Raw genomic sequence first — 27679 nt, forward strand, 5'->3', positions numbered from 1 at the left:
CGAAAAATGTGTGCATTCCATGTGTCATGACCCTATTTATGATCTCTGTTTTAAACCTGTTTTCCTTAACAGCTTCTTTTGAAAACAAAAAAGTTCCTATAAATTCAGAAAAAACAAATATAAAACTATAATTCATCCTCTTCTGGTTCTATTTATTGAATTATAAGATTATTTTAATTACACATTTTTACTACTATATTTGCCACTGATTACCTGGATCAGGTGCATTCAGTCAGTCAGAATCTGATTCAGATAATCAGTAACGAATAAGACTGGGAACAAGGAGGGGACCAAGGCTTATTAGCCCTGCCTAAGTTCCTTTACAAGAAATAAAAAAACTAAAGTTTAACATGCATTTCAACTAAATTTGGCAAACTTTGGTTTATTAACTAACTCACCAGTGTTGACTACAAAATGGTGTTTGAGTATACAAAAAAACTATTTTTGAAGGATAAGTTGCTGCCCAAACTTCTGAGGAAACTGGCCCATCAAACATCGGGCGTATTTACATGGATGAAAATGCAGTTGCAGCAGGGAGGTTCGTACAGCCCACTGAGTGTTACATGGTTTGCCATCAGCCTTGATGATGTGAGGATGAGACAGCACAGATACACTCACATGTATACAGAGGCCCCGTATTTTTCACATCCATTCGCCAAATCCAATTTGTTAAGGCCCTTCTACGACTCACTTACTAAGCTGTGGTCAATGGAAATCACATTTCCATGATTGGACATCCCATTATCCCGTTCGTCCAGACCCACATGGGGGCATAAAGCGAAGCCGAGACGGATGCCCACGACAGACCGGAGCTGCGGCTCCAGCGAGTCCGCCGCCTTTCAAAGGGTAAAAGCCTGACATATTAGTCATAAGTGTTCTTTAAATTCATTATCATTTTAACACGCCAGCGGCACAAGTGTCAGGGGGAGGAGAGGCCCTCTTAAACAAGGTTAGGGGATCCATTTAAAGCTTCACAGTTGCTGTGCTGTCCACTGTGTCACACGCAAGTCTCAAGACTCGAAAAACATCTCATCCTGTAATGAGGCAGCACAGGCTGCTTATGATGCAGATGGGGACTTTTGGAGCCTAATCAATGAACAGATTCTGCATCATATCTGTCAATAATCTGCCAGGTCTCTAAATTATATAAAAAGATCATTTGCATCCTAATTAGTCACAAAATTTCAGAGATAATTGGTCCTCATAATGTCCAAAAAAGGGATAAAGTCAATTAAGTTACAAGTAAGACAAGATGCGTGTCTACAACTAGAAGTGGTCATGTGGCTGATCCTGATGAGGTGACCTCTGTCTAACCCTGCATGTGTGAGTTTTCATGTAAGAACACATAAACATGAGCAACTTCCTCTTGTCTTCCCTTCACCAAAATGGTCTATCCACTGCAAGGACAGCTTTTCTATCATTGCTCTTCCTTCAAAACCTTTTTACTTTACAATCCAGACTCATCCAATCATGAAGCACTGTCATTAATCTGCTCAGGTTTCATCTTTCAAGCCTACAAAATTATACTTTTTTTTTCCTAATTCAATCACTTTTTTCCACACTTTTTTCCACGCTGGTCCCGACGTCACCAAAGACGTCGGGACCAGCTTATGTCCCTATACATCCTAAGCTACAACCAAAACTGAATCACAATTTCTACAACAAATAATACAAATACAGACTAGAAAGAGCAGCAAAATTCCAACTAATGGACCAAATTTAACATTTTTAAAGCTCAAAAGGCCCCATTAAACATCCCAAGGCAACATATTTTTGATACATGACTTCAATGCTGAAAATAAACCTTCGACACCTCAAGTTTATCTTAAAATTGCCTCTGGAAAAAAAAAACTGCACACATATAAGGCAACACCGTTTCCCTGCAGCTCCATGCAGGATTGTAAAAAAAAAAAGAGAAAACAGCTTCGGGTTTCATAACAGTTGTGCATTTTTAGGAAGTTTTTACCATTTGGAAAAAGAACATCAGAGAGCCTCACCTTTTTCTCATGATACTGTAATGCAAGTCGTCCTCCTGCTTGATGTGGGCATGGTCCCCACTGGCCCGCTCGCTGCCTTCGCTGTCGTCACTGCTGAAGATGGAGGCCAGCTCCTTCTTGGGCACCCGGTTAGGAGGAAGAGGAATGGTGCGCTTCTCTGCCAAGCGCCCACGGTTCTGCAAAGCATGTCACACACAGAACAGAGGACATTTCAGCAACAAAATTTGCAAACCTGGACTCTGAGAGGGCAGATCTCTTTGAAAAAACAACGCTAAAAATATACAAAGAAAATGAAATAAAAATGTTTATTCTCTAATAATCTATTTTTAAAAGCAAAACCATGTTCTTGGTAATGGAAAATGACACATTGGGATTACTGAAATACAAGAGACATAACTAAATAAACAAAATGACTATTTTTAAGGGGTAGAACTGCCTAAGTGAATTTAATTAATTCAAAAATATTTTCCATTACAAGTTAGCTTATGTTTTTTTGGTAAAAATTCCTTTTACCAAATCAGAAATCTATTTGCATTTGTAACTCCAGATTAAACTAAGAAAGAGGATGTGCTTTGACTGAGCGTTTCTTTAGTTTTAAAGCTGCCAAGAGTAAGCAGAGATTATGGGAGCAGCTATAGCAGAGCCAGGAAGTGAAGCTGGGTGACCTTTAATGGGACCTGAAGGGGTCACAGCAGATTACCGCAGTCGTGTAACAGAGAAATCGGTGAAGGTAAAATAGGGAGCAAAGGAAAACCTTCGCTGGGAGGAGTGGAGAAGAACAGGTTGGAAACTGGAGAGGAGCGTGGCAACAATAGGCTGAGGGGAAGAGCTAACAAAGACGCAGGGAGAGTAGGTGTGGGTTTGTGCAAAGAGAAGATACTGAAACAAAAAAGAACGTGGTGGTTCTAATCATCAAAGAGATAGAGGTCTGTCCACAGTGGATGAGTGGACTTGTACTTGAAACCTTATTCTATTTTGCTCTCTGTGCATGCATCTCTGCTCTTCCTCCCGGACGGACGCCTCCAAGCCCTCCAGCTATCCTTCCAACCGCACGCAACCCCATCCCCTCCTTCCCTCGCTCCATCCATCCCAGGAGGTGCGGCAGCTTGAGTGGCAGGCGGGGGCAGGAGGAGGGATTTGGGGCTCCTAGCCAAGAGGCAAACAGGTGCAGCCTCTCTGGAGTCTCTCAAATGGCAGACATTAAAACGAGCTGCGAGCGCAGAGCAAGATGAAAACATCCCTCAGGACGAACGGGTCACAGAGTTCTGCACATTTATCCTTTTCCTTTTTCTCTATTTCACCAGAGAAGAAGTTCTGTTTCCTTTCCTGTTTTCTGCTTAAGGTTTGCACAAGTTGTACGCAAACATCTGAGAAGAGTGGCTTCTTTTTGCCACATGAGGTTCTCATCCCATTCAGAGGGGAAAAACAAAGTCCGGACAACAAAAATGAAAGCTGCCATCAAAGCAGGCAAAAAGCCTTCCAATCCCACCACCAAAGTTAGCCAAAACTCGTCCTAGATAATGCTGCTGCCACCACGGTCTCAAGGAAAACTTCAGTGCACACGTGAACTAATCTCCCCTTCGACACGCACTTACACAAACTCACACACCTGTTCAAGTTTCTTAGAATTCCCCTCCAAAGATGGGGATTATACTTGGACCAAGCCAGCAATGTAGTGTGTACAGGAATAGCTCGTCTAAGAGCAGACGTGACTGCGCCTGTGTGTGCGCGTGCAGACAGCCACCCACATGGCCGTGACATACCCAGCCTGACAGCCCCCATCCCTTCCTCCCTCCCCTCTCTCCTCCCGGAAAGCCCCAATCCTTTCTTTAGTGCCACTGACGCAGAACTGGGGGTGAGCTCCCACTGCTTCCGGCAACACTTCCGCAGCACGGGGGAGGGCTCTCTGAAACAAAACATGAAGCGGATCGCACCCCTGGCAGCCCACGTAGGAGTGCTCAAAGGAAGGGCGCCGTACATGCACGCATAAACACGCGGTTCGTGCCGAGCCGAGGCAACCTTACTGTGTGTGGTCAACCTCTTTTTCAGCCGTGGAAAAAAGTCTCTCATAAAAGTCCCACTGAAAGCACCTCTATGAATATCGCCTCCCACGCTTTCTGTCTGACAGTCAGGCAGCCAAGAAATATATCTGGGCTTCACATCTACACGTTCAAACCAAAGGCACATACAGTACATACAGGCACATGCACAGAGGTCTACTGATCACACCAGGAGGGATTATATCAGGACAGGATTTAAATATTCATTTACATTCTCATAACGCATCAGCCCTCCAATAAATGCACCGAGACTCTCACAAAGGTGAGAATGACTCATACAGACAATTGCAAGCTAATGTTTTTTTAGGAATAACAATGCTGTATACATCTCTACAGCAAATGTGCAGCTGAAGGCAGGTCAGCCCAGGCCAGAGACCTCATGCCAATAACCCAGAGTGTCTACATCAACTTGTTAATACATTATTGGCTTATGTTAGACAGCCTTGTACAACAGCATTCACTACTGCTGATGCTAAAAATGTTGAATAAAATCATTTTGGGGAACAAATGAGGCTCCTCTTTTAAGGTATTTTTGTTCATTTAAATTCAAAGTTTTAAGGTTTTGTAACCTAGAGGTGTAACGATTATTCGACTTCATCGATTAATTGGTTTATATTCCTACCAGCCAATCAGATCTATCTGTCTGAGGCTAGTTTTTCTGCGAATTGACCTTTGCCATTATGAAATCATTTCATAATGAAATAAATTGATTTCTTTCAATATTGGAAAATACCATTTGGATTGAGGTCTGGTAGGTTTATTTACTAAAATGTAAAAACAACCAAGTGCCATCACAGCAGACAAAAGACGTAATGGCAGCAAAAAATGATCAAGCCATCATTACAGTCCAATGTGTGGAAACACTGTGAATTTTGCAAAGACATGTGACCGTACAGTGTGGTAGAATGTTCTAATAATGTTCCCTTTGGATTACTTTGATGTGCAAAAACAACACTGATTAAGAAAACTAAAATGTGAATGGATTTGCCATTAATTCTTGTTTACTTGTTTGTTTGTACACATATTTAATTTATACTTGACTATCTTGCAGGAAATACAAGAAATCTGGAAAACTTCACCTGCACTGTTCAGTACTCAGGTATTTATCTTTGAGTCCCACCGGTTGAATTTTTGTCTAAAGATGTCCCGGATCGATTTTAGGTCAGTGAACCAGATGAACCAATGTAAACTGTGATCAGCAACCGCAAATTATGATATTAATTGAAACGTTGTTAAAATGAATCGTTACACCCCTACTGTCAGTTACCATGAAATGATCTGAAGGACAAACTAAAGTAACGCATTTAAAACGGGTTTTTATCTGTGGATGGTTTGTTATACTTAACAAGTTAGGTCCAGGAAGCAAGTAAAGGTACAAACAAGAAGACCTGCCAGTCATCCTTTTTCTCTGAGTGCTGTAAGTGGAATATTACACTACCCTACCTAAAACAAGGCATTTTCCAGCCTTTTATTTAAACCTTTATCCGATTTCCAGTGTGGGTCATTTTTTTCGTCGTGGTACAAAATCGCTTTCGTTATTTACCCTCTTTAGTCTAGCCTCCCTTCATTCTCCCCTTTGGTCTGTCGGATAGTTTTTTCCATTTACATCCGCACACAAACATGTAGGGGAAATTTGACATTTTGCAAATGAACTGGACCATATTAGAAAACCAACTGGTGCGGACCAAAAAACCTAGTGTGAATGATCAACTGCTAATAATCAAACCAGGCTTTGATTATTCTACATCAAAGCCTGGTTTCCACTGAGCGGTACAGTATGGTTTAGAATGGTCCAGGCAATTCAGGCGAGTGTTTCCACTCAAAGCTGTACTTTGTATATGCAAGTCATTTATTGTTGTTTGTGAGAAGATTGCTGGCGGTGAAGAAGAATAAGCTGACCATAGATGCATAAAGCCCAGGGCTTAGATGATGATGATGGTGGCTAGAGACCAGACCTTTCCAGTGCATTGCTCCAGGTGTAGAATGGGGTGCAGTCACTACATCTACAGGACTGCATCGGAACAGTAGTACACAAAAGTATATTGGTGTGTCCAGGATTTCATCACTGCTGAGGAGATGCCTCACCAGCAGCTGAATATTCTCCCAGAGGTCTGCAGTCTCTCAAGGTCAATATTTTATGTCAGCACAGAGAATTTCTGCTCAGAGAAATTTAGGAAAACTTAATAGGCCAAAAAACAAATAGTTCTGCGTCACAACAAAAACCAAAAGACAAAAAAAAACACCCTGAGAAATGATTGACGCTGAATGTGGGGAATCGAGATTTACAGAAGATGTAGAAGTGAGAAATGGACCATCAAAAACCACTAACCAGCCTCTGCTTACAACCTGGTTCGAAAGCAAGAAAAGTAGAGATTTTTCACTGAGGGATGTTCTTCTTGTTGTACACTCTGGTAACTAGTCTGGGTGATGACATGAGTTTGCAGTCAGGGCAAAGTTTCACTGGAACAAAATGCGGGTATGTCAGAAAAGAACTTGCTCATAATTGGACCAAATATTATCCAGATCAATTAGAAAACGTTACATTGTTTCATGTTTTTTCTTAAAAAGTCCCTCTCCGATGATCTTTTGATCTATTTCCAAAGCTTTCCCTGTGGTCTTTTATTTATAATTATGCTGATTTCAGCAAAAAATCAAAAAATCTGTGTCGCTTTCTAAAACGTGGACTCTGCAGAGAAGCAGTGCTGTACTGGAAATTCGCCTGTAAGTTGTAGGCGAAGCTGTTGGTGCGGAATAAGCCTACCCCCATTTCCCATCATCCATCTGTTAACAAGCTCTTCTGCTAGCTTATAGCCTGTTACAACACCAACTTAACATTAGCAGTGCAATAGAAATGGCGAGCAATATGGCTATCCAGCCGTACAGTTTTGCTTTAGATGCCAGCTCAGACGAGGAAAACAAAGACATACATGGATCTAGTCGTCTGCAAGTGAATGCAACAGAATGGAGCGAAGCAGGGAACTTGTGGCCCACAGATTGTAGCGTCTACATCACTGCTGCAGGCTTTTTCCAACGACATTTTTTTCGTCGGTTCCTGATTCATAACGATTTGAATAAAGAAATACTCAGAAACACAATTTCAAGATTAATTTTCTCTGCACATGCCCCCCATCATGAGAAAAATGCCACAAAAACATGGTAAAGACACCCAAACCATGATTTTTGTTGGAGTAGGTCTTTAAATGCGCTTAAAACATCTAAATGAGATATTGCTGACAAAGCGTACTGAGTTTTATCTTTCTAAGTGCATTATTTCCTGAAAGGTGCAGTGCCCTGCCGCCAGTTTCAACAAGCAAAAGCAAGACACACACACACACACACAAACACACGGCAGTAGCTGCCCGTGACATTCCTGCAGCTGTGGCGCTCTCTCCCCCTCACACTCACCCCCCCCCCCCCTACCAGAGATCTCCCTGGGGGACGAATGCCTAATGAGTCACGCGCCTGTCTGCCGTTACCTCGCGGCCTGTGTGTGTGTGTGGGGGGGGGGGGGGGGGGGGGGGGGTGCGTGTGTGTAGCCAGGATGGCGGGCTGACTTAGCGGGGAAGAGAGGAGGGGGGGTGGGAGTGGATGCTGGAAAAGAAGAGAGGAAAAAAAAGTGTGAGGAAGCTTAGAGATGTGGGGGGTGAAGCGGTCATAAGGGCGATAAGAGATTTGAAATGAGGCCAAGACAGCAAGATAGACTGCATGTTTGTTTGAAACGCGCAACTAAATAACTTAAAAATTCACATTTTGCATTTTCTTTCGTCTCAGACTCAAACAAAAAGGAGACAACTTCACAGAAGCATCTATGAAAAAAGATTTGATGCCAGTTTGGCAGCTTTGGCCAAATTGCCAGTCAGCATAAGAGCATGGGACATCACAAAGTTCATTTACTGCTGCTTTTAAAGACTCACTCCATGTTTTTAACACGTTCTAGTGGCATTTTACTGATAATGAAGGACATACATTTAGACAATTAAGCTTTAAATTGCATTTTTTAATATTTATTTTTTCAAATCGTTGTGAGTCAGGAGCAGACGATCCATGTATGTCCTCATTTTCCTCGTCTGAGCTGGCATCTGGCTCAAAATTGTATAGTTGGATAGCTCCAGTTTTGATGCCATTTTTGTTGCACCGCTAATGTTAGGTTGTGGTTGTAAAGGCTTGTAGGCTGGCGGGCGAAAATGTAAACAACTGGATGATGGGAAGTGGGGCCAGGCTTACTCCACAATAACAGTTGTGCCCACAACTCGGAGGTGAATTTCTGATCAACTCCTGCCGTTCTGCATAGACGACTACAGTTTTCTATATTTTGGTTAAAAATGGCACAATCATAATTATTAGACCAGTAGGAACGCTTTTACAGTAGTTGATCGGAGTGGGACCTTAAGCATTTTTTGCTTCACAGACATGACGTGTGTTAATAACAAAATTCACATGAGTTGTTTGAGTTTGGACAGTGATGCTATTAGCTCATGTTATTTCATTAACTCCTAAAAAGGCCTTAATCATTAAGCCTTAAATCCTTATTAAACACACTTAACACTGGTGAACTCTCAGTATACAGCACAAACATTCTCAGTTTATTGTTCAAAGTTTGCTCATTAGTTACACTTCCTGGATTACTTCTTTGCTAAAACAAAAATTTGTTCTGCTGTCTTAAAGTCAAAAATTTTTGCAATGGCATGTGTACCACAACAAATGTTTCACCCTTTAACAGATTTATATCGCCCCAAATTTAAGTGATTAAGATGATAACAGCCTATTGTTTTTGTGACTCCTTTACTGCTGAAATCCTAAAACAATCTATGGATACTATTTAACTCTTGTGTTCTACAACTGAGAAATGAATCCCTGATCAAAAAGGTGACTTCACTGGAGGGCCCCCAGAAATGCTCAACAGCTGTAAACTGGACAAATGCTAAAAATGAAGGAGTTACTCTTTAGACACCAGAACTTGGACCGGTGCACAAACTTTAGCAAATGAAAATGAACTTGGCAAATGTAAATGGAGTCCAGGCAGCATTGTGTGTGGTGAATGCAGACTTCAGACAGCCCCTGGTTGTTGATGCCCATGTGAGAGGAAAAAAAAGGTGAGAAAGCGCTGTAGGGCAGTAAGGCATGCGACCAAGACTCACGCCTCCCCAGTACACACACACACACACACACACAAAAGTGCATGCTCTCCTGCACACTCGGCCCCCACGCGCTGAGCCAGGCGGGCAGTCGCAGCCCAGTGGAGCGGCACAAGTGGGGGCTGGACGGCGGGGGGGAGGGGGGGGCACTGAGGGCGAGAAGCGGCGAGATGGAGGGGAGGCTGCAGGCTCGGCACTGGGAGGTCAGTGCCGGTGCAGTGAGGCGTGCGAGCGCGTCTCTCCCCTCTCCCACTTGTTTCTTCCATCCATTCTCTCCCATTCTTTCTCTATGTGTGTGTGTACATTTGTGTGTGGACATACGTGTGTATGTGGTGCGTGAATTTTCTAAGGGAGTGTTTGTTAAGGCCCATGGCGGTTGCCACAGATAAGCTTCACAGGTAACGACTGTGGCTTTTACCTCCCCTTAAAAACAAGGAAAGGGGATGTGAGAGTTTCATCTCTGGTTGGTGAAATGAACAAAAATCCTTAACTGCTAATAGTCTAAGACTTTATTGAAATCTTGTCATGAAGTAGAACCTCATTTAAAGTCCCACTCAAATCATCTTTTGATTAGTTGTAAAGGCGTTCCCAGTGATCTTTTCTTAATAATTTTGTCATTTTTAGCCAGAATCAAAAAAACTGTCCTTTTCTAGGACACAGTTTCTGCAGAGTGGCATCAGTTCTTTAGAAATTGACGGAACTGACGCGGGGTAAGCCTTCCTCCACTTCCCATCATCCATCTGTTTACACGCTCTCCCACTAGCTTACAGTCCCTCACAACCCCAACATCACCAGTGCAACAAAAGTGGTGAGCATTATTAGAGCTGTCCAGTCGTACAGTTTTGAGCCAGATTTAAACTCAGACGAGGAAAACAAAGACCTAAATGAATCTACTCAACTATAAGTAAATGCATCTCAATGGAGCAGAGCATAGAAATTGTGGCCCTCCAATTGTAGCTTCTGCTATGCATCACTGCTACAAGCTTTTCCAATAGCATTTTATAGCAGAAACATCATTTTAAGCCTAATTTTATTTATATATTTCCTTCATCAGGAGAAAAATGCCACAAGAAGATGGTAAAAACACCCAAAACACAGTTTTCATTGTAGTGGTTCTTTAATCGTCCAGTAAAGTCAAAATCGGTCCATGGACTGTTCCACTGTGCTTCAGGAAGAAAACCTGAATGAAGCGTTGGTTCAATCTGCTTCAGCGTCGCCTTTGTGTGAAAGTATGGAAGTAAAACAGACATGGAGGCTCTCCAAGACTATCATGGAAAAACCAAAGAGCTACAAGCAAACAGGGAGTTTTTCCACTGTGAACATGTGCACAGGTGTTGGGAGGAGGGCTTCTGAGGAACACTGCCATGAGCACATTTGTGATTAACCACCTATGGCTAATAGATGCAACATATTTCAGCTCTATCCCAAGAGGATCTCCACCCAAATGTTCGAACACATCCACAAATTTTCAGCTGTCTGAATCTTTAAAATGGCTAATGGCTACTCTGCATAATTTGCAGTCCAAAAATTTAAGTCACAACAAAGCATAGTACCAGGCTGGTGTTGTAAAAAACAACCTACTCTTACTACCTTACTTAAAAAAATTAGGTTATAATTCTTAATGTTACGTTATCATATTACAGTGCCTTAGTATTATACATGTTGATTAATGCTCCTAATAAGACACTGCCTTCTGACAGAAACTAACTTGTCTGACATCCAGCTGACTTCATTTTTAGCAAGGGAGGCACAGAAAATTGCGCAATACACTTTATAAAACCACAGTTTTGCACGCTTCAACCTCAGTGACCAGTCCCATGGTAACCATAGTTACGTGGCATCAGCACAATGTACACAGCATTAGTTCTACTTTGGAAACAGTCATATGTGCAGAATTCTAGTGAAGCTCTGGCACAAGAAGAAAGACTTCACTTTTAGGTAAATTGGGTTGTTGCATCACTACACACCATTATCAGTTAGCCCTTCACTTCATACCAATAGTTATATGACCCGCCTTTTTTCTCAGCCAATCACAATCATATGAATGAAAATGGTGTTTTTGGTGTTTTCAACATGTCTTCATCATGTTTGATGGTGAAAGACATAAAAAATGAAGCTCAAAATTGCATTTTTAAGTGTTTCTTTTTTTTTAAATCATTGTGAGTTGGAAAAAGCTTGTAGGTGTGACATACAAGCCATTAGTGCCATGCCCCACTCCATTCTGATGCATCTGCTTGTAAACAAATAGATCCATGTAAATCTTCTTTTTCCTATTCCAAGCTGGCATCTGGGTCAGAACTGTACGGCTGGATCGCTCCGATATTGCTCGCCATTTTTGTTGCATCGTAATGTGAGGTTGGGGTTGTGAGGGGCTATAAGCTAGCGGAGATCATGTAAAAAGATGGATGATGGGAAAGGGGCAGATTTACTCTGCACTAATAGTCCTACCCACAACTCAGTGGTGAATTTCTAATGAACTCCTGCCGCTCTGCAGAAACAATGTCCTAGAAAACAACACAGGCTTTTTCTATTGTGCCTAAAACAGCACAATCATAAGTAAAAGACCACTGGGAACGTTTTAAAAATGGTTCGAAAGAGGATCAAAGTGAGTCTTTGAATTCTTAAATGATTGTCTGGTCTGTAGCCACCATCATCATCATCATCATCATCTAAGCCCTGGGCTTTATGCATCCCAAGCATGCAAGACGTCATCAGTCCAGAACTTAACCGCCAATGATCATGGACTTCTTATGCACTTTATTCTGTGCATTCTGTGCAAATAATGCATTCCTAATATGGCTCCTCGTTGAAATACAACAGATCAGTGTTTGCATTGAACACATGACACATTCTGAACATAACAATGTATGGTGGTGGACCTTAAGCGATGAGTGTAGACAGTGCACCTCCTGTCTGCGTGTTAGCACAGAAGAGTGTGCCTGCAAGTTTAATTCCACTTTGCCAAGAGGAGCCCTTGATTGGTGGAGGTCGTTATGAGCCGGAGGAGGGGAGTGCAATTTCCTCCCGGCCTCCGCCAGTTCCGCTGAAATAACAGCGGAAAGGAAGCTCGGCTCTCTCCGGGGGGGAGAGCACACATACACCAACTCCCAGACACACACACACACTTTAGCCAGACAAAAAGTCAGCCAGCATCAGGCCTCCAAACAATCAGGCACATATGCACTAAGGTGAAAAAATGAAGCCCAACATGTTTACAGACAAAAGTAGATCCACAGCAGAGACGGCTTTGCATGACACCTGGGAACGCTTTAAGCTGCAGCCAAAACGATGAAGCAAAGAAATACCAGATACTTACATAACTGCACAAACTGTCTGATTTTTATAAAACAGTGATAATTAACATTTTAAATACTTCTAAGCTCCACAGCAGTCAGTGTTGTGTCGTAATAAGCAGCTTGTGCAGAGGCACACTCACAGCAAATGATTTCTGAGCAGGCAGGTGAAACGCCTCCCCACAGCTGCTGCGCTTTATGATTGCTTGCCTCATGCCTATGAGCGAAACAAGATCACTCAAAGTTCAGCCGTCAAACTTTCAGAATAAATGACGGCATGAGGTAATTTGTGTCAGTAGGCAGGCCTGTGTCTGTCCATGTGTGCGCGGGAGCTCATCGCTGAGGGAATGCTGGCTGTCATCCCTGGGGGGAGTCAATGAGAAGCGATGAAGACGCTAGTTTCAGGCCGTACAGGTCCCTCCGCCTTCCTTCCTATACTTAACCTTCAGCTGGAAACTCACAACGTTCTCAGCTTGTGTGTTGATGAGTATGTTATGGTCATATTGGTGGGCTAGGCTGTAAGTCCTCCCCACCACACAAGGAAAAGGAGAGGAGGCAACAATAACAACCTTAAGGCTCTCATAACTCTGCTTACGTCAGTAGCAAAGTTTTCTCCGTCACCGCTGTAATTGAAGTGGAGCTGCACAAGCCGTGGCAAGCCAAAACCCAATCACTGTGATAACTGAAATGAGGCTGAGCGAAAGCAAACAAGCTCACATTCTCAAAAAGTCTACCGTGAAAAGACAAGACGTGAACATTTCCCCTGACTGCTTCCTTCCATGACCTCCCCATGTGTGACTTCTTTTGGCCGAAACCTCTGTGTTTGCTTGCATTTTTGATTGTTTTAAATGTCACCAGTTTATGGGCATCGCTCAGACACCTCTGGCTTATCCAAACCTCCTATGCTTTGCGTGCCTCGCACACAATAATCAGCAGTAGCCACGCTCAGTAGCTTGCTAAGCCTCTTACACCCTTCCCTTAAGATTAGTGCTTAGAAGCGACGACAGATGCGCGCCGTGGTGATAAACACACACACACACACACACACACACAGAATGACACACACTCACAACTCGCTACACCTGTGTGAACAGATTTGCTCAAAGCTGACACATGAACACGCTGAAAAACGCAGCGTGGCGATGCCATAATTGTGGCACACCTGCAAGGCCTCCAGGTTTGGCAACGTGCCGCCGGTTGGAGCCCTGAGCAAAACAATAGGCAAGCAGCAGTTCAACAGCCAGGTGAGAAAGCTGCTGCAGTGAGACAGCCCAACCAACCGTACCCCTAATGTCAGCCGACCAAGCACCCTCACAAAGCCTCCTAATAAAAACTGACTGATGCTCAGCATCTGTGAAAGGCTCAAAGTGGACTCATGACCATCAAAGTTGACATCTGTGCCTGTGGGGTCCAAATTCTGAAGGTTACAAGTACAAATGCAGCAAATATAGCTTGAACCCACCAATGAAATATCTCAAATATGATATTGAGGAGACTTGTGTGACATAATTACATGAATTTGGCAGTAATGAGTGTCAAATTAGTGTCTATATTGATAGATTCCTCTAAATTCCATAGGGAAGGTGTAAATTGCAGGAGAAGGCATTGCAGCACAAACACCAGCATGAAGGATGAAGGATTCTTACCACCGGAGATGAAATTCGACAACCAGGGCAATCACAGATGGGAGGATGCACCTGCAAGATTCCTTTGGACATGAGAGTCTTGAGACTTTTTCCTAACGAAAGAAAAGAAAACGTAATAAAATCCTTGAGTGGAAATATCTCACACAGCTGGTAGAATCAAAAATGTCAGACTTTGAGTTTTCCATTGACTGAGGATGTCTCTGCATATTTACCATGCATCTCCAATACACCCAAATTAAGCTGGCTGACTGGTGAAGGACCTGCTTGACTTACCTCTGAGGCTTGTTCTCGTTAATTGTGCTTGCTGGTTAACGTCTTGGGGGGAAAAAAACAATTTCAAAAACCCTTTTTTCCCCTAACCTAACCGGAGAGAATCCCCCTCCCTTTCAACACAGGCGCGCGCACCTAAACAAAGTTACGCGTCAATTCTGAGGGAGCAAACATAACAGCGCGCGGGGTTTTGGCCGTGTGTGTGAACAGGTGACAAATGTAAACAAAAAAATGCCAATAAACACCTCCAAATATAAAAATCGAACGAATAGAGCTGCTAACACTAACAGGATGCATTTACAGAAAAACAAACCTAAGAACCTGCAAGAAGCTCAAGTGCAGCTGACGAGAGATCATCCAGACCAGTCGTTTATGGCAGAATGGCACTGGAAGTGACCAAATCTTCTGTTAATTTAATAATCTTAAGTGTCTGTGGAGCCAGCATGCAATGCGTAAAAGTGTAAACAACCGTGCACGAGCGCCAGTGCTCCTTGCGATTCATCCCAGCATATCAAGGGATATTAAAGCCGCCTCACATTTTGCTATCCATGCTGAAGTTCCCCCCTTGGTCCCCCGCAGACAGCTTCAGGTGTCCTGCTTTGGCGCACCATCTCAGACGCGAACGGTTCGCGCCTGAACTCTCCTGACGCACTGACGGCTGTAACCCTTTCACTCCACTCAGTACCGAAACACCAGACCAGAGTTGGCAGCCACAGAAAGTTGTCTATAAATCTTTTAGGTGTGTTCAAGTGTTCCTCCCCAACAACAGCCAGGAGGAAAGCGGAGATTGCTTACCTTTGTGTCGAATACTCCTTTTCCAATCTTTGGCAGTCTCACGTCCGCTCACAAACTGGAACTCGTTGGGAGTGAGCCACTCACCCCTGTATTTAATTGAGGGTCCCTTACTACCTTGGCACAGTTTATTGATATAAAGCAGAGCTTTGTTTTCGCCGCACTCCACCTCGATGCACGGCTCCCCGTTGTCGAAGAAAGGCTGAAAGTCGGGGATGGAGGAGAACCTCTCCAGCATTAAGTCGTCCGTGTGATGGTGGAGGTGCTGGTGATGCAGCGCCGAGTCGTGGAGCCCCAAGTACGCGCGGTGATGGGTGAAGATGTGCTCGTAGGGCGGCGGATGCGGGGTCACCACGGGGATGGCAGTGGCATTTAAAGGGGCCAGGTATTCGGACTGGTTGAACGCGGTCAATGCCATGTCGTCTCCATCCAGCCGCTCCTTCTTGATGGCAGGCATGTTTGTGGGAAGCGCGCGCCGGTAACAATTGAAAAGCTGCTTCCTCGATCCAACTTGACCGTCCCCTTCGTGCGTGCGCAGGGCTGAGCCGGACTCCGAGACGCGCCTCTCCGGTTTAGACACAATCTCCGCGTCGCCGTCAGACAGCGGTGTGGTGAGGTTGCCGGATAGATTCCCATTCAGTAGTTTCCAGCTCGCGGCGGCGGCAGTGCTCTCCGACAGCCTCACAGCTCCTACCTCCCACATTTAATCTCTCTCGCTCTGTTAATACCTGACATGCTGCAAGCCCTCAGCCACTTACAGTCTGTTACTTTTTGCGATCACCGCTGGTCGGAGCATCACTTCCCGTCTCTCATTTGATGATTAAAGGAGTTTGTTTGTTTTTTTAGATTTTATGATTATTATTTTTCAAACAAAAAAAGAATCAAAATATTATATTTTTCCCTGAAAAGTCTCAAACAAGTCTTAAAATGAAGCCAATTTAGCTGGAAAACTGTTTTATGTTAAAAAATAAAAAAGAACTCCAATGTTACTGAATTCCTGAAAGTGAGACCGCCTAAACTGTATGACTCGTCATATTCCAGTAATTGTGATGGCGTTTGGAAAGAGTTGTAAGGTTTGAACGCGTGTGTGTTGCTGCAGTCACGCTGAAGTTCACAGACCCAGACCAAACAAGATTTGCACTCTGCGCCGATTCTCAACTTGGCCCATTTAAACGGCGGAGGCTTGGCGGGGGCCGCGCGCCACAGGGGGATGCTGCGAGGGACGACAAAGGAGCGCACACAATGATGGCACCACAAGACGGGAGCATCAGGATGGGACATGCATCTGTTTTTTTCTTCAAGTTTACTGCAAAAAAATAAAAGCAGGAACACAAATCTATATAGTTATGTAGAAAATTCACCCAAACCTGTCCCCGTATTTAACATATTAATATAACATATTCATGATTACATATGATCAAAAAGAACATTAAAGTTATGAAGAGGCTCTGTGGGCTTTGCAGGCCACCAGAGACATGCTGGAGAGGCCACACAGGTCCAGATGTGGCCCTGTGTGGCCACTCTTAGCGTGTCTGAATTCAACCATCTATTAGTTATCCTTCACCTGCAATGACCCCACCTTTTGCCCTCTGTTGCTGAAATAAAAACAGCCCAAAGGTTTGATTTACAGTTTGTGCTGGAAAAGTGGTTTCTTTTAGGAAAATAATATCAAAAGAACCATTGTTGTATTTTCTAACATAAACATTTTAAGACATGAGCAGGCTCAAACTGTGTTGGTTAGATCTTTACATCAACTCTGCACTACCAAAACTGTCTCACAAAAGTGTGCCAATGTTTATAATGAACCATTTCAGGCTCTATAAAACTTTTTGAGTGAGTAAAACTACTGGAGCTTCTCCGGCTTCAAGCAGATTTCAGAACATTTCAGAAGAACCATTCATGTTGGTAACATCTGCAAACCTGTGGCTTTGACTGGAGTTAAACTAAAGTCTCCGAAAGCACTTTTCTCTCCTCACTGCCTGCAGGGCCGGCTCCCCTGAGCTCCTGGAGCTTGTGAGCAAAAATCACATCTGACCCCCATCAGTGGAGAACCACCCAGGTAGATCTACCACCAACACATGGAATAGCCATTCCAGCAGTCAGGGAGGGGTGCAAAAGCGCCGTGTGTCAAGAGCTTATAAATCAGGCCAAAGCCGATTCTGACACACACAGGAAGGAGGTCGCCACACCACAGGCGGAAGAGGCGCGTGATGTGGCCGGAGTCCAAAGCTTGGCCAGAAATGGTTGACTGGGAGCAGACAGGGCGGGCCAGCACACATGTGCAGAAAAACATGCCAACAGCTATCTGGCCAAAGATGACGGAGCAGACTGATGGGACAGATGGATCTGAGAAACAATGGGAGAACTTGACAGAGTTAAGGGGTCTGTGATAAAAAATGAAGGCAAAGAGGATTTTATACCAATCAGAAAAGAGAGACTTGACATCCAAAAGGTACAAGAAGTGAACAGGGATATGAAATCGAAAGGCACTGCTTTTGGTCTTCACAATAATGTGAGTTTCCATGCGCGGTGTGCACCGTACAGAGACAATGACATAAATCAGGAACTGCTGAAACATTTACAGCATATGTTTACAAAGCTGCTTCAAGGAAGTGGAACTGTGGATCAGATGAGAAGCTCTCTGATTGTCTTCATCAAACCAGACTTCTACCATACCGAAATGTCTCAGTGAAAACCTTACTGATCTGTGCGTTGGCGCCGGAGGTTTCACCATCAGGACAGCCCTGATGAAACTAGTCAAAGGGGACACCGTGCTAACACCCACTCCTATCTCTGATTATGACTCACCCTCTGCATGTGGCTCATCAGTGAGGGGTTCCCCAAACTCAGTGACGACACCCAGGCTTTCGTCTAGAGTCTGGTTTGGGGTTGAATGAGAACATGTTTCCATCAATATTCTTGTGAAAAAGGCCTGTGATCTTACACATATTAACCTTTCATACGGTCTTCAAGCAGGGATGCTAGAAAACACCAGAGAACCCCTCAGCTATGACTCCAAAAAACCCACACGTTTATTATCAAAGTCTCAGAAGTAACGAGAAAATCAGTTTGTCCACACATCTAAAATAAAGTTTCTTCAAATTTAACCATCACAAATCGTTACACTCCCTGTCAGTTGTTTAATCTTAACTTGGTTGATATTTAGAGAAAAAAAATTCACCTTTATTTCTTTCTCATTTTGACATTTATTGTACCGGCACAATTTTTATTTCTCAAAAACCTCTGCATTCCCCTTCTGTGAACTGGATGAGGCATCACCACTGAAGTCTCACTTTCTGTCATAGTTTACTAAGGAAGGAACTGAGACTTTGTGAACAGGGTTTGAGTCATTTATGGCCCTTGGAGCAATAACAGTTCCAAGAGCAGGTACAAAGATTTATTTTTATTCTTTTTAAAACAACTACTTTTTTGGAGCCCACAGGCCATGTTAGTAAATACTAATGTAAAAGAATAGGTTTAAAATGACAAGTTACAGTTGACCCATGGTTTCTATCAGATTTTTGTTCAAATGACCAAACCATATTAACTTTTTTTGTAACAATTTTCAAAACTTTTAGTAACTTTGGCAAAAGTTTACTTTATAGCTCTAAAATCTGCTCCATGAAGAGATAAAACACGGAAAAAAATAAAACAAAAAAATGTCGGCACAAACCTTTTTTTTTCCAGCACAAAACTTTAACTACAAACATTATAAGCTATATTACTTGATGTCAAAATCCACAGAACTAGCTCAATAAACACACCAAGACCTTGATAGCTTTTTAAATGTTTTTTTTTCAATCTTGAAAAAATAACATTTATAATTCGCAACATTAATAATAGGTTTTGGATTTTACAAAAAAGTCCACAATCACTTTTTTTTGTTTTTCTTGCGTAATTTTATGTCACAATCAATGAAATGTTTTACTATCAAACTTTTTTTTACATTTGGCATCCCTTTGATTTTCCTATATTCATGTTTTTTTATGAACATTTCATACTAGAAACATGATTAAAGAAATAAAAAGGTCACTGTGGTTTTTTATGAGACTGAAAACAGTTAATCAAGTAAACTCTAATGGTAAAAGTTAAGGCAAATTTTTAACAAGAGAAAATGTCACAATTTTTTTCAAATGGTGTACAATTTAAAAACGAAGCTTTAAGAGTATTTTTTTTTTAGTTTGATATTGTGATATCGAAAAGTCATTTTTTAAAATATGGTTTCACTTGACGTTGAAAATGGGTACAACAACAAAAAGGTCATAGTACATATTTTGCGCTGAGGAACATGTTTTTGTTCACTCATACCATTTAAGCAAGCAAAGTTCTAAGCAATACAACAGAAGTGATTTGAATAGAATTCATCCTGAAAGTTTCCCATTTCATTTTCAATCTCCTCATCATCGACCAACTGGAACCCCCTTCGTGGGGCCCTCGCCTCGGCGCCGTTGTTGGCAGCGGCCCCGGAGCCGCAGCGCTGCCGACGGGGGAGAGAGGTAATAAATAACCCGGGGAGAGAAGCAGGAGACCGCCGGGCGGTGCACAGTCTGACCTGACAAATACTCACTGGAAAACCATCAGAGAGCGAGAGCCCACCCCTAGAGCTTGGAGCCAGCCTTTCAGACATGAGCTGCAAAATATATAGGCCTGCCCCTGCTGGAAAAAAAGGAAGGCAGAAGCGCCTCTGCCCCCCCCCCCCCCCCGCCAGTCATCCAAACCCAGACGCCGCTGGAGACACGGCGAGAGTCATTAACTATTTAAAGCACAGTATGAATTTCTATTGAAAGGTTATGCAGTAGCCTGCACCAGGTCCAGAATCCCATAGAAACACAAGAAATGATGAGCATTTGAAGGAAGAAAACAGGAAAAGGGGGAAAACTCATCTTTGGATTAAATATCAAGAAGTTTTCAAGGCTTCTTTAAAGATCCACTCCAACAAAAAAATCATGTTCTTAACACGATTTTGGGGCATGTTTCTCATGATGGAGGACTCACTGGCCACTCCATTAGTCCTGTCCAACTGCTCTATAACACAAATTTCTAATCATAGCCAATCAGACGGCAGCAACTCAATACATATAGGCATGTCGACGTGGTCAAAACGATCGGCTGCAGTTCAAACAGATCATCAGAATGGGGAAGAAAGGTGTTTTAATGACTTTGAACATGACATGGTTATTGGTGCCAGGCGGGCTGGTCTAAGTATTTCAGAAACTGCTGACCCGCAGGGAGTTTCACGCACAACCACCTCTGCGGTTTACCGAGACTGGTCCGAAAAATAGAAAATATCCAGTGAGTGGCAATTCTGTGGGCAGAAATGTCTTGTTGGTGCCAGAAGGAAATGTGGAATGGCCAGACTAATTCCAGAAAGGCAACAATAACTCAAATAACCACTGATCACAACTGAGGTATGCAGAAGAGCATCTCTGAATGCGCAACATGTCCTACCTTGAGGCAGGTCTACAGCAGCTGAAGACCACTGGGTCCTACTCCTGTCAGCCAAGAACAGGAAACTGAGGCCACAATACACACAGACCCACACAAACTAGACAACAGAAGATTGGAAAAATAACACCTGGTCTGATGAGTCTCCAATTTTGCATGGACTTTCGGAAGGTAGGACCAGAATTTGGCGTCAACAACATGAAGGCATGGATCCTACCTTGTATCAACGGTTCAGGCTGCTGGTTGGTGGTGTGATGGTGTAGGGGACATTTTCTTGGCTCACTTTGGGCCCCTCAGTACCAACTGAGCATTGTTACAACTCCACAACCTACCTGAATGTTGTTGTTGACCATCTCCATCCCTTTATGACTACAGTGTACCCAACTTCTGATGGGATACTTCTAGCAGGATAGGGGAAACCATGTCATAAAGCTGGAATCATCTGACTGGTTCCTTGAACATGACAAACTCACTGGACTTCAATTGGCCTCCACAGTCACCAACCTCTCTGGAATGCTGTGGAACAGGAGATTAGCATGATGAATGCACAGCCGACAAATCTGCAGCAATTGTGCTATGCTATTATGTCAATATGGACCAGACTATGAGAAATGTTTTCAGTACCTTGTTGAATTTACACCACCAAGGATTAAGGCAGTTCTAAAGGCAAAAGGAGGTCCAACCCAGTACTAGCAAGGTGTATAAAAAAGTGCCTGGTGAGTATATATAAAATAATTAAGCCCAAAATTGCATTTCTGAGTAATTCTGTATTCAAATCAATGTTAACCAGAAGCTTAATAAAAGGCCACAAGCTCCCTGCTCTGCTCCATTCTCATGCATCCACTTGCAGACAAACAGATCCACATCCGTCTTTGTTTTCCTCGTTCAAGCTGGTATGGGCTCAAAACTGTACGACTGGATGGCTTCAATACAGCTTGCCATTAATGTTGCACCAGTTGTGTTAGGGTGGGGTGTGAGAGGCTGTAAGCTGGCAGGAGAACCTGTAAACAGATGAATGATTGGAAGGGGGCGGGGTTACAGTCCTGCCCACAACTCAGAGGCAAATTCTAATGAACTACAGTTGCCGTCCGTATTTTGCTTAAATACAGCGTAATCATAAATAAAAGACCACTGGGAACGCTTTCATAATAGATCAAAAGATGATCGGAGTGGGACTTTAAAATCCATTTAGGAAGATTTGATCCTCTTTCATTAAATGGTTTTTGAGCCTTTATTTTCGTAGTGATTGTTTTTCTTCCAGACTTTTCCTGCACCCCAGAGAAGTGTAAAATAAATGGTGCTTAATCCCTGCATAAATGACACCCAATGATGTTGCATTTTTTCCATTTCTTCATTCTAAGCAACAAAAAAAAGCATTTTGATACTTCAGAAATTAGTGTTTCCTTCTAAATATCTGCTGACATCATCAAGAAATGACATAAGGAGGTGCAGACTGACTCCACTTAGGGAACTTGGAATATCTGACAGACACCACTCACTGCTTTTCACACTAAGCAGACCAAACCACCTAAATATCCCGCAGGGACATCAGCTGCAAGCATGGGATCCAAACTGATATGAGCTAATTTTCTCAAAAACCTCCATCATATATTGATACTTACAGAAATATCTTGCAGCCCTTTCCTGATTTCTTCTTTAATTTGAAACAAACAGCTTACAACAACTGCTCTTTTTTGCTTGTTTTTGCTTCTTGGTCTTGTGCACAGTCTGATTTAGGTATTTTCAGAAGGACTAAAGTTCATTTAATTGGAATAACCCAAAGACAAGGTGAGCTTACATACCTCCAAAGCAACATCTGGCATTTGACACGCATGGAGCCGATGGTGTTCACACCGGATAAGCAGGAAAGGGAATCTACTCCCAGCACATGTTTGCCACCTGCAGTTGGAAGAGGTTTGGTGCAATTTGACAACACAGTGCAAATCTCGCAAATCTTGTTCCAGGCTTTTTCTTGCACAGCTCTATTCCGATATACAAAAGATTTGGGGTCACAAACTGCAATTGATTTTTCCTCTATGATCAATTTTCAAATGCCTGGCACATCTGTGAATGCAAAAGGGCGTCATCAAAACGTCACTACAAAATTCAAGTCCTTGATTGGTCAAAGTTCTACCTGATCTAACTTTCAACACATGTTCATTTTTTTGTCCGTAGAGTCCAAAAACAGAAATAGAAACTTTAACAAAAGCCTGAATGCAAAATCCCAAAACATGTATTAACATAGACTTTTCATTGAAAGTGGCTACTTGAGCCACTTTTGCAGAGGGGGGTGTGAACATAGCTTAAAAAAAAATGTCCATGGACACAAACTCAGCCATGGATCAAACAGAATCATGTGAGAGTGGCTTTAAACTTGAACACATCACAACGCCTCATTCACACTGATAGATTTCATGTGCATCAATGTTCCTCTTCTTGTGGTTAGCACCATTTGTTTGAAGTGCAAAGAAAAGTCCAAATCAGAATTGTAACAGGGATTTTAACAGGCTACACACAATGTCAGGAGGTACAGGCACTTTTTTTGTTTTTGTTTTTTACATTTTTCCAAGACATCAGGTTTTTGAAGAGTGAGTCCAAAAGACAGCTCTGGAAGTGGTACCTCCAACAAAGTGAGAGAGGCTTTATCAAGTGTCTGTAGAAATTGATCAAATTCTAAAGGTCTGAGCAGACACCTTGTAAAGTCAAGAAGAATTCTGTAAGTTCCAAATAAACTGTATGTGATCAGATTTAAAATATCTATCAATACGAAACTAGGAAACCAAGAAGAGAAGCAGCAGAAAGAGGGTGAATCTGAGATGCCATAAATTTACATGATTGTAGACATTAACATGAGTGCATGACAAGCTATCAGTTAGCCACACGCAGATGGCAAGTTACTCAGCTGGTTCTTTTCCAGACTGCATCGTGGTGTACATCTTGAAGAGAAATGAACCCGTTTTGCTTTGCAGCTCATGGAGTTAATTTCGGCTCATCTGGAAATAGAAGAGAGCAGAATCTTTTTTTTTTTAGTTCCATGATATATAGCACCTGACTGCATTCCTGTTGTTCAAAATGCACCAAAAAGAGTCATATCTGTAATATCAACCACATACCTACAAGTGTAGATAATGTCAGTTTTGTTGTTTGAGTATGTGTTGTTGTGTCCGGACCAAACTGCAAAAGAATTATATGAGAGTCCAAATGTTTTATGTGTTAAAAAGTTTTGTTTAATAGCAGGAGCTAGGCAAACCTTTCAGGCACTGAAGGAGTGCAGTCTAGTAAACTCCTCCTGCTAACATTTGAATACACAAAAAGCTGTAACATTTGCGGTTCAAAATGTTGTGTTGAAGTGAATGTAATTGTGTGTTTTTTTGTTGTTTCAGTTAAAAATTCATCATTTCTTTTGTGTTCATAGCAAATACATAAGATGTAAATTTTGTATACCATGATGAATGACATCATCCAATATCATTATAAGGCATTCTTATAACTGGGATTTGTCAAAAAAAAAAAGTAAAAAAATAAATAAATAAACGTTTATAACTTCAACACATGAAAGAAAAGAACTTAAGATGTTAATGGGTCAATTTTTTTTTTGTCAGACAACGAAAGTGTAGCTAAATCTAAACTATTTGTGCTTGTGACACAAAGATGGGAGGATTGCACACAGGTACATGGTTCCAAATATTGACTTGATTTACATGTATCTGAGAGGGGACGCTGAAAAATTGAAGTGGAAGGTCAAGAACTGCATGGTGTTGGTCTGAAGGCAGAAATTACACCACACTGGAGCCCCAGTGGAACCCTAACAGGCAATTTTTGGAAACATTTTGATATTTGTATCTATTTTCTTTTTTGTTTGTATGCGTCTGTTTTTTTTTTTTTTTTTAGCTTTAAGCTGCATTGCTTGAGAAGCCCTTTTTATAAATAAAACTTGATTGATTAATATTTGAAATGACATTGACTGAGACTGCCCCTTTCTAAAGTTCATGTTATTTAAACTAATCCCAGTGACATAAGCCCAGCATTTTGTGGTTGTCTCTGCGTAATCACTTATGTGTTTTTTTTAAAAGTTAGTGTGGATAGTTTTAGCTCTACAGTGCGGTTTTATCATTCTTAATAACTGATTTTTAAAGACCCGCTCTGATGAAAATGGTGTTTCTGGCGTTTTTAACACGTTCTTGTGACATTTTTCTATTGACGGAGGATATAAATTAAGGAAATGAAGTTCAGAAGTGCATTTCAGAGTATTTCTCTATTCAAATCACCGTGAATCACGAGCAGATGGAAAAAATGCTGTTTGATAAAGAACTTATTTGTAAAGTTGAAATTACACAAGCTCCTTGCTCCGAGCTCTTAGCAACGGGAAGGGAAAGAGGTTTGCACTGCGCCAACGGTCCCGCCCAAAACTCACAGGCAAATTTCTAATGAACTACTGCCGCTCCGCAGAAACTATGTCCCAGAAAACGGCGCAGGTTTTTTTTATTTGCATAAAAACTACATAAATATGATTAAAAGACCACTAGAAATGCTTTAACAAAAGATCAAATGATGATCCAAGTCACCTAGTAACTAAATTTCAAAACTCAAAAACGATTGTGCATTATGTCCCTGTGCTTTCATTTTTTGTTAACTGTGGAAAAAGATTAGTCACTTAGATCACACAACTTTGATTGGAGTTTATGTGTCCAGTATTGGCCGATTTGAGATTTGGAATAAACATTTTGAAAAATTTAACACAAGCTGAGTGTTGATAAACGTATATTTCTGTTTGACTTATTAGGGTGAGATACTAAACTGTGTGCAACAGATCAGTCCATGATTTTCTGCTTATATGTTTGTTTCCTCCTTTAAAATGACTTTTTCTGACTCGTTTCATTTGATCAAGATATTAAACTTCTTGTGGAACCTGCAGGGAGTTCAACTCTGCAATGCTGGAATTTGTGGAATTTAATATTAGAACATATTGAAGAGTCTATAGTCTTTGGGCTAACAATAACGGGGGAAGACACTGCAAAGAATTAGAGATGTTTTTAAAGAAATTTTGGTCTGAAATGTGCATATTGCAAATAGATCTTTGGCAATAACATACATTTTTATGTATATTTTGAGTCAAACAGTACTTAAATTATATAATTACTAAAAGACTTTTAGGTATAAAATCCTCAAACCTTCAAAATCTCAGAGTTAGCAAGACAGCTATGTAACATTAAACCAGAGGGGAGGAAGAGGGTGGAAGGGGGGGTCATGCTATCGCACCGGCGCCCTTGGCCTCCCCCAATGGATCTGGGGGGTCAGGCGGCTGTCTCTGATCCCACACAGCAACTCTTCCACATGGGATTTATTTTCTTGCTGGATGGGCAGGCAGGCGACCCAAGAGGATTCTCATTTTAGACCAGCGTCTGTAGCTGTCAACGCCAGCCGACAGAGGCGAGCGGACACCCGACCCCAAGTATCCTCCTTCAACACTCCCCTTTGGACCTCTCTCCCCTTTTCCAATCTTTGGCTCTTCACACACAAATACAGAGAAGGGGAAAACTCACACACTCACAAAAAACTGTGACTCCATAGTCATTCTGCCCAAACAAAGCTTTTACTTAATATGAGGAAGGTACAACTATTTTTTTATTCAAAAGTCCACGTAATTTGAACCCATTTTGCACCTAACCCCGTTCTGAAGTTCAGGACTTCTTATCTTTGACTGAAAAGCTCTGCGGCGAACTCCAAGCTTCAACGAGCAATGAGCCAGGTCTATCTAGCAAAAAATGCACAGCGTCTCCCCTTCCTCCCAAGCGCCGTTAATAATTTGTGCAGTAAAAGATAGCGTGCCTCTCTGAGTTTGTGGGAGTTATTGGCACAGTATTCCCCACCATATTTGTGCGAGGCAGTGATAGGAACATAAATTATTTCTTATCTCTTCCGCAATCCATTTTTCAAAGGGCTCACTCTGTGTTCGACGGGCAGCAGCACCAGCAGCCAAAGCCCAGATAGAAGGCCTTTAGGAGATCCAGCTCAGTGATCTGAAACAATGCAGAATGCACAGAACCTCTTTATATCAGCTCTGACATATATGATCATTATTTAGGAGAAAGTAGAACTTTCTAACTACTCTGACTACTGTCACAACAAAGAGGACAGAATCATAATACTGGTATAATGTGAGGAATATACATTGAAATTCTACATGACCAAATGTATTTTTGTTTTTTAAATGAAAAAAAACTTGACATTTCTACCCCTTTAACCTTTGTTCTTCTTGTCTCAGACCTAAGATATGCCCTGTACTTCAGACAGATCTGCACCGACAAAAGGAAAAATGATAAATATCACACCCTCCTCTACAAAGCATTAATGTCTTATTGCAAGGAACGGACCCAGGCGCTTCCAGCTACTATTGATTTTTTTTTGTCCCTGTGTGATGTGAAACCAGCAATCAGCACTGTGGATTGAAATAGCCCTGAAACTGGAGCCGAGACCTCAACGAGTCGCCAACACATTTCAATTAGCGAGTCGCCTGGGCCGATCTCTCCCCTGGGGCACAAGGCACAAAGGGTCGTATACACCTAACCCAAGGCCACACACGGTCCTGAAGGTTCGAATGAAACCGATAAGACAGAAGTTATGCATGTCACAGGAAGCATTCTGAACTGAAAACCTAGCAACCAAACAGAGAGAAGGCCTTTAAAGATGTTGAGGGGGAAAAAAAGCCTAAATTTGACATTTTTTGTTTAGTATTTATGGTGGTATAGAAACTATTTAAAACTTCATTTTTGAGTAATTTAATAATTTTTTTGACACGTTTGTGTAAAAAATACATTTACTTTTGGGACAGTCTGTACCAGACCTCAGAGAAAGAAAAAAAACATGACCTACATTTTCTACGTTTTATTTCTAATGTAATTCTAAAGGAAGCTTTGTTTTGGAAACCTACTGGATTCTCCCCACCACATCTGAGTCATTTTTGACGCATATCAAGTCACTCTGTCTCATGTCATAAATACATCCACTACTTTCTTAATTTAGCTGCGCCAACAGCTAAAT

The 27679-nt window shown here is 42.1% G+C and overlaps 1 protein-coding gene across 3 annotated transcripts in view; it reads right to left on the reverse strand.

The window, feature by feature from the left end:
- samd11 (sterile alpha motif domain containing 11) overlaps positions 1-16876 on the reverse strand; it is a 54111-nt gene extending 37235 nt beyond the window's left edge. Inside the window, exons 1-3 of one of the 3 annotated variants that reach the window (XM_011476983.2) lie at positions 15197-16876; positions 14132-14223; positions 1998-2173 (exon numbers count right to left, since the gene is read on the reverse strand). In XM_011476983.2, coding sequence (XP_011475285.1) covers positions 1998-2173; positions 14132-14223; positions 15197-15896 — 968 coding nt within the window. In that variant the 5' untranslated portion in view covers positions 15897-16876. The remainder of the gene's footprint in view (positions 1-1997; positions 2174-14131; positions 14224-15196) is intronic. The other 2 variants (XM_011476982.2, XM_011476984.3) reach the window with 2 other exon arrangements.
- Positions 16877-27679: the final 10803 nt, after the last annotated feature.

Source organism: Oryzias latipes, chromosome 7 (assembly GCF_002234675.1).
Source record: "Oryzias latipes chromosome 7, ASM223467v1".
Classification (NCBI taxonomy): Eukaryota; Metazoa; Chordata; class Actinopteri; order Beloniformes; family Adrianichthyidae; genus Oryzias; species Oryzias latipes.